The sequence below is a fragment of the Dreissena polymorpha genome, chromosome 2 (genome assembly GCF_020536995.1).
Source record: "Dreissena polymorpha isolate Duluth1 chromosome 2, UMN_Dpol_1.0, whole genome shotgun sequence".
Classification (NCBI taxonomy): Eukaryota; Metazoa; Mollusca; class Bivalvia; order Myida; family Dreissenidae; genus Dreissena; species Dreissena polymorpha.
Genome location: NC_068356.1, coordinates 47,648,364 through 47,659,233, shown reverse-complemented (window position 1 = coordinate 47,659,233; position 10,870 = coordinate 47,648,364). Strand labels below are relative to the sequence as shown.

Genomic DNA, 10,870 nt, shown 5'->3' with positions numbered 1-10,870 from the left:
AATCTTTAAAGTGTGTTCTGAACAATAACCAATTTACCCATCAAAGACTCGAACATATTAGATAAATATCAATCAAAAATGAAATGAACGTTTTTTTCTGTTCTGTTCTGAAGGATTTAAAAGAAGAACAATGGCTGAAAATCTAACACCTTGCAGTGGATGCAATTACCCTTGTCAAATTGGACGATTGAACCACAACCCCAAATCAAATAAGTTGTAAAAGTTATTGGTCGTTTGGCAGGTGGCAATTTAGAGCAATTAGGTTGATTGATTCTGTTTAAATTGATTTTAATAGCTGTTAGCGGTTTGGTCGAATCAGTGAGTGTAACCACCATTGAAATATAAGAGGAAAAATAAGAGACTGAAAAATGGTAGTTGACATATCAAGTTGGTCGTAATGACAAGGTGGTCGTTTACAGAGTGTTTATTGTTTTTGTTTTGTTGTCATTTTTCATTCACATTTCAGCATGTTCAGATTCTTCAAGACAGATCCTTTTAGGCAAAGGATATAAAGATGCAAAAGAGGTAAGTACGCAGACACTCCTAGCCAATTTCACTGCTTTCATATACATGTATCATTTTTCTGTTGTACAGTACAGTCCACGCGTTTTCCCCAATTTCCCTCGCTACTCCACGGACACGCCCTCGGAGGGAGATTAAGAACTTCCCGCGATACGCGGAGTTTGCATGATTGTTACCGCCGAGGTTAACGATTGGCAAATTGACACATTGTAGTTTGAAGAAGAGAGGGCTTATCTGCCTGATCTAATATGTAACATCATTATTATTTGTGGGACTTTAATGTATTTGAATTTACCCTGTTTCACAATATTTGTTGCCAGGCAGAATTGTTTTTACCCTTTAAGATGTTTTTGAAATGTTTTACCTTGTAGCTTTGGGAATGTGGGACATGTCATGCCCCTTTTTAACACTGGCATAGTTTTTAGGTATTTTCATTAACTGGTGATTTAATCTCTGGCTGAAGGGCCATCATGGACCTCTCGTTTTTGAGAAATATAATGGTAACAAGTCACTTCCTCTTGACTTATATATTTGTATAGGTAGCCATCTTGTTTGAAGAGACATTTTACAACAACAAAGATGAGAGTTACCGTGTTCTGTGTGTGTCAGAGGTCTTCAACAGAGCTGTGGAAACAGGTATGGGAGACATTAATTTAGCCACGTTCTACAAAACTGGGCTTAATGCTTGTGCGCAAAGTGTCATCACAGATTACCTTGTGTAGTCTTCACAGGCTCATCTGGGAAGACACTCTTTGCTTTAATGGAATTTTGTGTTTAAAGGAAGTCTCTTCTAAAATAAAATTCCAGTCTTGGCAGAAAGTGTTGTCCCTTATTAATCTGTGCAGACTACACAGGCCAATCTGGGATGACACATTTCACACATGCATTTAGCCAGGACGTATTGGCCAGATCGTTACCCCTTAGGTTGATAAAAAAAATGACCGGTGCTTTATTTAACAGCATTTTTGACTCGACTGAATGCCGGAACTGCGCCAATGTCATTCCGCGCATGCCCTACCAACCGTCGGGGTTTTTATTCACCCAGTAGGAGGGCATATAGTGATCGGACTGTCCGTCTGTCCATCATTCCGTCACACTTTGCGTTTAGGTTTCGAAAAATGCTCATAACTTCTATATCCCTTGAGATATAACCTTCATATTTGGTATGCATGTGTATATGGACAAGGCCTTTCCATGCGCACACAAATTTTGACCCCTGTGACCTTGAACTTGAACTTAGGGTCCGCGTTTAGGTTTCGAAATCTGTGTTTATGTTTCGAAAAATGCTAATAACTTCTATGTCCCTTGAGATATAACCTTCATATTTGGCATTTACAATGTGTGGAATATTAAATCATTTGCAGTATACAGGGGTGGTCAAATCTTATGCATGTTTGAAAATGCTATTTGCAATTTGTTACTAACGCTTGATTGGTCATTGTAGGATTGGGAACTACTTAAATGTACCCTGGGTACTCTTAAGTATACTTAAATTTACCCCAGGTACTCTAAAGTATACTTAAATGTATCCCAGGTACGGAAAATATACTTAAACGTATCTGGGAATTCAAACGCTAAATTTGCTGTGTCGGCTAAAAGGAAATTAAATTAATTATCTTCATATTTATGTTAATAATCTGTAAAATTTCCTCTATATTATCGAAACTCCTACTTAAAAAATGTTTTGTTTAAAGAGAATTTTGTTTAGTAATCTGTATCGCGTTGAACGATATTGAATTTAGGGCGAAATAAAACTTTGGTACTAAATTGGTATACTTAAGAGTACCAGGGATACATTTAAGTAGTACCTGAGCAGACAATGACCAATCAAGGGTTACTAACGCAATTTTAAATAATGCATTGTCTTTTATTCCATACTTGTCTATTCATGCTCTGGAACAATAAGAATATTTTATTGTATTATCAATTATTTGTTCCCTGGAATGAAGAAGAGGATCATCAGTGTATACTGCATCAGTGTATACTGCATACTTTTAAAGAAACTTTCAAAGGGGAAAAGGCCTTTAATCCGCATTTGTTATTTAAGTTGGAAAACCACTTGCTGTTATCACTTACTTATTAGTATGGTAATTGTTAATTACTTAGTTGCTTTCCAGGCGATGCAAACAAATCTACTGCCGCTGACTATTCTAGACTGCCGACCAGTTATAACGAGTTCTATCAACTTCTGTGGGGTCAGCAAGGTACGCAAAAGAGATATGAGCCATGCTCTGTGAACATTGAGCTAAATGCATGTGCTTAAAGTGTCATTACAGATTAGCCTGTGCAGTTAGCACAGGCTAATCAGTTACTTCACTTTCTGCTCTTATGGTATTTTTCGTTTACAAAAAGTTTCTTAGCAAAAATCCAGTTTAGGCGGAAAGTGTTGCCCCTGATTTGCCTGTGTGGACTGCACAGGCTAATCTGGGACAACACTTTACGCTTATTCATTTAACCCCCTTTTCACAGAGCACGGCTTATATAAGAAATAAAAGTGAAACATAATGTTGAATCTTTAAGTGGCGGATGTAATATTGGATTTTCAAGTGATCTGGTTTTTGTTGGATTTTTAGCTCGACTATTATATATGAAATATATTTAGTTGAGCTATCCTACTCACCCCGGCATCGGCGTCTGCGTTAGCGTTAGCGTCTCCGTGCAAATGTTTTAAGTTTTCGTACTACCCCAAATATTTTCTTTGTCCCTTGACATATTGCTTTCATATTTTGAATACTTGTTATCCAACATGACCCCAACCTATAAACAAGAGCAGACAACTCTATCAAGCATTTTGTCAACATTATGGCCCCTTTTCCAATTAGAATATGCAGCAAATGTTAAAGATTTCGCACCTCCCCATTTATTTTCATTGTCCCTTGACATATTGCTTTCATATTTTGCATACTTGTTTACCAACATCACCTTAACCTATAAACAAGTCCAGACAACTCTATCAAGCATTTTGTCATAATTATTTGCCCTTTTATACTTAGAATATGCATATTAATGATAAATCTATGTTAAAGTTTGCGTACTACCCCAAATATTTCCTATATCCTTTGACATATTGCTTTTATATGTTGCATACTTGTTTACCAACATGACCCCAACCTAACAACAAGAGCAGACCACTGGATCAAGCATTTTGACATAATTATGGCCCCTTTTACACTTAGATAATTGAACATATTGCTTAAATTGCCATAACTTCTTTATTTATGATCACATTTTATTATTACTTTGACAAAACAACACTTACCTGAATACCATAATGGATTCCACCAAAACAATACCCCACGCCCATACCCAGAATCCCTTCCCCCCCAATCTCCCCCCCCCTAATTTTTTTTAAACATCATCTAATAAATTACCACACCCCACATTATACCCCCCCCTCTTAACCCTCCCCCCTTCCCTCCTCCCAATTTTTTTTAACATCATCTTATAAATTACCACACCCCACATTAAACCCACCTCTCATCCCCCCTATCCCCCCCCCTTTTTTATTTTTGAAAGATCGTCTAATAAATTATTGAATATGAACAATTTTCCCATGATGGCTTGCGTTATACTGTCAAGCAATCGAATAGTCGAGCGCGCTGTCCATTGACAGCTCTTGTTTAATGACCTTGTCAAATACATTTACTAGACAATAATAATTATTATTTATTTTTGTTCTATATTTTCATAATCAAATTGCTAAATTGTGCTAATCGTATTGATGATGTTTTTTATGCCCCCTTTCGAAGAAAAGGGGTGCATATAGTGATACGACTGTCCATCTGTCTGTCCGTCTGTCTGTCTGTCTTTCCATCACACACTTTGCGTTTAGGTTTCGAAAAATGCTCATAACTTCTATGTCCCTTGAGAAATAACCTCTATATATTGGTATGAATGTGTATACAGGGGTGTGATTTTTCCGCGGATTTCCGCGGATCAGGTTGTCCCGGATGTCACTTCTGAGATTTGCGTAAATTCGTTTTAAAAAATGTGGGGGAGAGGGGCTACCACCGATTTCGCGGACGTATTTCATAAGCGGCCCGAAATATCCTCGGCCCGCGAAATCTCTCCGCATTTTGCACTGGTAGATTCTGCCTAAGCATTCTTAAAACGAGCCATATAATTGGCTGTCGTTTCCCAATCTTCCAATTAAAATCGTGTTCTTAAAATGCGCTCTGTGATTTGTTTGCAAATGGCGCCGTTGTGAAAAGAAAATTAAGATTATTGAAATAACAAATAGCAATCGAATAAAGGACTGACATCACCTAGTCTGATAGGAATAATGAAATGTGTTTGTCAAAAAAAAGACTACGCTTTAGATACATGCAACACATATTTTGTTAAGAAATGTGCCCACTGAATTTGTGTTACGGAAACCAGTGTTTGCAAATTGGAGTGTAGTCTACTCGCGAAGTAAAACAATTTAGAGAGTATCGTTTGAACATGGAAATAGACAAACATGATTTGATTTTATATGTCTGTGGGTCTGTGTATAATCAGATTCATATGCATATTCTGCTTTATTATGTTTGTCACGCTGTTCAGTTAACTGAAATAGCTTTGAACTGAGTGCAGATGTGAAATGAAAGATATTGAAAGGTAAACAAATTAAATATATTAATTTAACTCAGTTAATACATCATTAACACCAGAAGAACACTCAAGTGTGTTTGTTTATATTTGGTCTATTAACTGTCATTCAATACATTAAAAAACTGCTGCTATTGATCACAATAAATACTTACTTAACTGTTTACTTTGCATCCTCAGTATGTTAAATGTGAAGTTTAACAGGTTTTTATAAAGAAATATTGTTATGGAGTTCAAAAGTTGTTTATTTTAATGTCTGTTTTCATGTTTGTCATTGACAAAATCAGTCAACAGAATTTTCCTCCCCTCTGACTTTGCCTCAATCACACCCCTGGTATATGAACAAGGCCGTTCCATACGCACACAAATTTTGACCCCTGTGACCTTGACCTTGAACTTAGGGTCCGCGTTTAGGTTTCGAAATCTGCGTTCAGGTTTCGAAAAATGCTCATAAAACTTCTATGTACCTTGAGATATAACCTTCATATTTGGTATGCATGTGTATATGGACAAGGCCTTTCCATAAGCACAAAATGTTTTACCCCTGTGACCTTGATCTTGAAGTTAGGGTTAGCGTTTAGGTTTTGAAATCTGCCTTTACGTTTTGAAAAATGCTCATAACTTCTATGTCCCTTGAGATATAACCCTCATATTTGGTATGCATGTGTATATGGACAAGGCCTTTCCATAATCACACAAATTTTGACCCCTTTGACCTTGACCTTGAACTTAGGGTCCGCATTTAGGTTTCGAAATCTGCGTTTAGGTTTCGAAAAATGCTCATAACTTCTATCAAGCGTTTATAGGGGGCATAAGTCCTCCTTTGGTGACAGCTCTTGTTCATTCATCATTAGCAAATTGAAGTCATAGTTATGCCCAAATATCAATGTATGCCGTTTGTTAAATATAAAATTGAACTTAATTTATTAAGCATTTAGATTATTAACATTAAAAGTAATCGGTTGTTTTGATTGCACATTTTTACGCCCCGGATCGAAAGATCTGGGGTTGTTTTTCGATCTGGGGTATATTGTTTTTGACCTGTCAGTCTGTCTGTCATTCATTCATTCATCCATTGTGTGTGTCCCAAAACTTTAACCTTGGTTAAAGTTTTGCAATAACATCTCATGTTTTTAAATCCAATTTGTATTTACTCTTTAATAAGAGAATACAAAGATTTGCAGATTATAATAATAACTGTTCAATTTTAATTGCAGGCTCTGGAGACAAAATACACTGTCTTACGACAGAAGCTATTGGTTGATTGCTTGCGAATTAGGATGGGAATGGATGGGAACTGACCAATTGGAGGCCATGTCTCACAACGACAAGCAGCAAAAAGTGATGATCCTGGATAATCAAGCTGTGGAACAAATCCAAATAGGTGTGTCTAATTGTTGATTTTATGGGTTTTTAGGCGTCAGGTAGGGTGACATATAGCAGTTGAACTGTCCGTCAGTGTGTCAGTATGTGTGTCAGTCTGTCTGTCCGTTAGGGCTGTCACGATACGCCGTGAGCGAACCGCGGTATATCGTGGTACGGCAACACTGTATCGCGGTACGTACCGCGATATTTTACAGAATATGTATCTGTGAAGAAAACAGCAGAATAACAAGTTTTACAAACTTTATTAAACTCAATAATCAGAAAACACTGGTATCATAGTATGACTAGAAACTGTAAAAGAAACTGTAATAAACTTAATAGAAGTAGTCATTGTTATTGTTATTGTTATTCGCGTCTTTTTCTTAAATGTCCGCCATGTTGTTTACAATAGCTGTGACTACGATCTGTGTAAATCGAAGGCTTCAAGGGCATATTTAAAATGCGGAGTCAGGGGGCCCAGTATTGAAAATCCGTAGCGTTCTGACTCTTCCTCGACTTATTCATAATCTTAAGATAACATGATTCGGAAATGCCATGCTTTGAACGATCAATATACTTAAGAAAGAAACTAAGAAATAGAGTAAACATCTTTTGGATAATTATGAACTTATTTACAAAGGAAATCTGTCCCAAATTCCAAAAAAGGTACGGACCCATACATCGCTGTATTTTAAACGTGAAAGTTAAACATCTACCAGTGGAAGCGCTTGCTTGACCTGGATATGAACGGATTATTTATTTAGCCCATTTGAATCGCTTCTACAGTTTTCAAAACGATATCTATATCAAAATAATTATGTAATATATTTATATCTGTGCTAATATAATAATATTAACAAAACCGGTGCGGCAACGCCGTACCGCGGTGCGATTTTTTTCACGACATGCACCGCGATATACCGATATACCGGTGAATCGTGACAGCCCTACTGTCCGTCCAAAAACTTTTATGGCCATAACTTTTTATGTCCCCCACTATAGTAGTGGGGGACATATTGTTTTTGCCCTGTCTGTTGGTCTGTCTGTTTGCGCCAACTTTAACATTTTGCAATAACTTTTGCTATATTGAAGATAGCAACTTCATATTTGGCATGCATGTGTATCTCATGAAGCTGCACATTTTGAGTGGTGAAAGGTCAAGGTCATCCTTCAAGGTCAGAGGTCAAATATATGTGGCCCAAATCGCTTATTTTATAAATACTTTTGCAATATTGAAGATAGCAACTTGATATATGGCATGCATGCGCATCTCATGGAGCTGCACATTTTGAGTGGTGAAAGGTCAAGGTCAAGGTCATCCTTCATGGTCAGAGGTCAAATATATGTGGCCCAAATCGCTTATTTTATTAATTCTTTTGCAATATTGAAGATAGCAACTTGATATTTGACATGCATGTGTATCTCACGGAGCTGCACATTTTGAGTGGTGAAAGCTGATGGTCAAGGTCATCCTTCAAGGTCAAATGTCAAATATATGGCATCTGTCCGTCCGAAAACTTTAACATTGGCCATACCTTTTTCAACATTGAATATAGCAATTTGATATTTGGCATGCATGTGTATCTCATGAAGCTACACATTTTGAGTGGTGGAAGTTCACGGTCAAGGTCATCCTTCAAAGTCAAAGGTCAAACAAAAAACAAAAATAATAGAAAAAAATTCAAAGCGGCGTTCTCATGAAGCTGCACATTTTTGAGTGCTGGATGTTCAAGGTCAAGGTCTTCCTTCAAGGTCAAAGGTAAATTTTATTTTTTTCAAAGCGGCGCAATAGGGGGCATTGTGTTTCTGACAAACACATCTCTTGTTGATGTTTACTTCAGCTTCTACTGTCTTTTGTATGAGAATTGTGTTTGTTAAATACTATTTTACCGTTCAAACTACTTGTGCTTTCTTTAGAATAGCTTTAAACATGTGCATCCGGGATGAAACTTTCAGGGAATTTTTTGTTTAAAGGTGGTCTCTTCGTATAAAATAATCCAGTGTTGGAAGCCTGTGTTGTCCCTGGTTAACCTGTGGGAACGGCATGGGCTAATGTGGGAGGACACTACTCAAGTGCATTAAGCCCAGTTTTTGCAGAGCACCAATGTCTGGATGTCTTAACTCTTTTTAGGCAAGATAATGCCATCTCTCTTAGGGGAGGGGTTACACCTGCAAGAGACTGTCACCCAAATGATGGGGTTGTGTAAGAATGTCTTACGAAACAAGGTCAAGGGTCAGCAAGTCATACGTAAGTGCCCTTTTTAAATTCATTAAAATAAACTCAGACTGTTGTGAATTAAAGCCTGTTTATAGTTGTTTATCATGTATGTTTTTATGCCCCAGAAGGAGGGCATATAGTGATACGATCGTCCGTCCGTCTGTCTTTCTGTCTGTCCTTCCGTCATACTTTGCGTTTAGGTTTCGCATTTAGGTTTCGAAAAATGCTCATAACTTCTATGTCCTTTCACATAGCAACTTGATATTTGGCTTGCATGTGTATCTCATGGAGCTGCACATTTTGAGTGTTGAAAGGTAAAGGTCAAGGTTATTCTTCAAGGTCAAGGTAAAAAAACTTATATCAAACTGAAAGCGGCACAGTAGTGGGCATTGTGTATGTGACAAACACATCTCTTGTTGTAATTATGTCGATTCTGTTTAACTATTATCATATGTGTTTTCTTACAATTATTCAATATAAGATCATCATATTGATGCTGAAAATACAATTAAATATGTATGATGTAATGTTTACCAAAAACATCTTATATGGGAACATTAATTTTAACCTTGAGGGGGCAGTCATAACTATTTTACAAACAACAATTTGTTTCAGTTATAGAACTTTCAATGTCAAATATGTCATCAAAATGGCTCGACCCATTATTTAAAGTAAAATTTAAAAGTTTGTGTTATGACCCCGGATAGAAAGATCGAGGGCATATTGTTTTTGGCCTGTCAGTCTGTCCGTCTGTCATTCATTCATTCATTGTGTGTGTCCCAAAACTTTAACCTTGGTTAAAGTTTTACAATAACTTTGCATTATTGAAGATAGAAACTTGATATATGCCATGCATGTATATCTCATGGAGCTGCACATTTTGAGTGGTGAAAGGTCAAGGTCATCCTTCAAGATCATAGGTCAAATATATGGCTTCAAAGCGACGCAATAGGGGACATTGTGTTTCTGACAAACACATCTCTTGGTAGTATTGAATAGCATTTTTCAGGACTACATCAATGCACGTAGTGCAGAGAACATTGCGCTGGCGTAAATGCAAATGAGACATACTTTTCTCAACAGTAAATACAACAATGAAAGACAGAGAAATTTTCCTTATTTTTTTTAAATCAAGATTTAAACTGGGAGTTCACAGGTTTGATTCCCACTGTGGGGGCTTCTTTAGATCTCTACAAAAAAGAAACCAAGTTATGGTTATTTACAAGAAAGGAATGTACTCGAAAGCGTTTAAATAAACCTTAGGTTGTTAATTCGATAAAGCTAAACTAAATAGTTTGCAGAAAGTTTAGATTTCTTTAAAGAGCTCTGTTTTACAGGAAGTGCCAAAACCAAGGAGAATCTTGACCAGTTGTTGCTGACATTCTGCATAGACTATCAGAAGTTCTCGGGATCTGTCACTCCTGCACTTGTGGTACAGGACCTTATTGCTTCAATTTGTAGCGGCCAGTTTTAGATTGTTTTTGGATCAAGTTATTTATTTGACTTTATTGTTACCTCAGTTGAATTATCCGAAGGGATATTAAATAATTATAACTCTCTGATTATACACCTTTAATTGACGTTTCGGCATAATGCCTTTATCAAAACAATGGAAATAATATGTTAACTACATTTTTACGTCTTTTGACTGCACAATTTACGTCTTTTGACTGGTACCTTATTAATAGAGAATCAAAAACACATAAAACAGATAGGTGTTTTGAAGGATTGAATATTATGGTCATCATTCAATAAATTAGACTTCTCAAGTTCATTGATGTTTTTTTTCTTCTACTTCAGGATTTGGTGTCTGGTCAGGTGACGAGAGCCATGAAGTTAGTCCTGAAGGACAGTCTGGTGGTAATAATTTATGTCTACTATACAGGAACAACAAATTACTGAACTTTTTTCTTAGTTGCCGGAACCATTTTAAGCTCATCTATTTATTTTTTTTAAATTATGAGCTATTGTCATCACCTTGGCGTCGGCGTTCGGTTAAGTTTTGCGTTTAGGTCCACTTTTCTCAGAAAGTATCAATAACGGCCACCGGAAAAACTTTGCGAAACCGAAATTTCGCAAACTTAAGTACCCTTTTTCTTAAAGATTTGCTACTTTGAGACATAGTATGCGATAAAAGTCTTATCGTTGATTAATAATTGGTTATTTTCACTCAAA

At 36.7% G+C, this 10,870-nt stretch overlaps 1 protein-coding gene across 1 annotated transcript; it reads left to right on the top strand.

The window, feature by feature from the left end:
• The first annotated feature begins 478 nt into the window (after positions 1-478).
• On the top strand, positions 479-10,597 carry LOC127869712 (uncharacterized). Its single transcript, XM_052412368.1, has 6 exons — positions 479-525; positions 1,062-1,158; positions 6,330-6,496; positions 8,609-8,725; positions 10,033-10,127; positions 10,496-10,597. The coding sequence occupies exons 3-6, from the start codon at positions 6,403-6,405 to the stop codon at positions 10,595-10,597; spliced, it is 408 nt and encodes a 135-aa protein (XP_052268328.1). The 5' UTR covers positions 479-525; positions 1,062-1,158; positions 6,330-6,402.
• The last annotated feature ends 273 nt before the right edge of the window (positions 10,598-10,870 follow it).

Bases quoted from the DNA above. Each gene is read 5' to 3' on its own strand.
- LOC127869712 (XM_052412368.1), top strand. From the start codon at position 6,403: ATGGGAACTGACCAATTGGAGGCCATGTCTCACAACGACAAGCAGCAA. The intron at 8,726-10,032 runs GTAAGTGCCCTT...TCTGTTTTACAG, and splicing joins CAAGGGTCAGCAAGTCATAC to GAAGTGCCAAAACCAAGGAG. The intron at 10,128-10,495 runs GTACAGGACCTT...CTTCTACTTCAG, and splicing joins CTGTCACTCCTGCACTTGTG to GATTTGGTGTCTGGTCAGGT.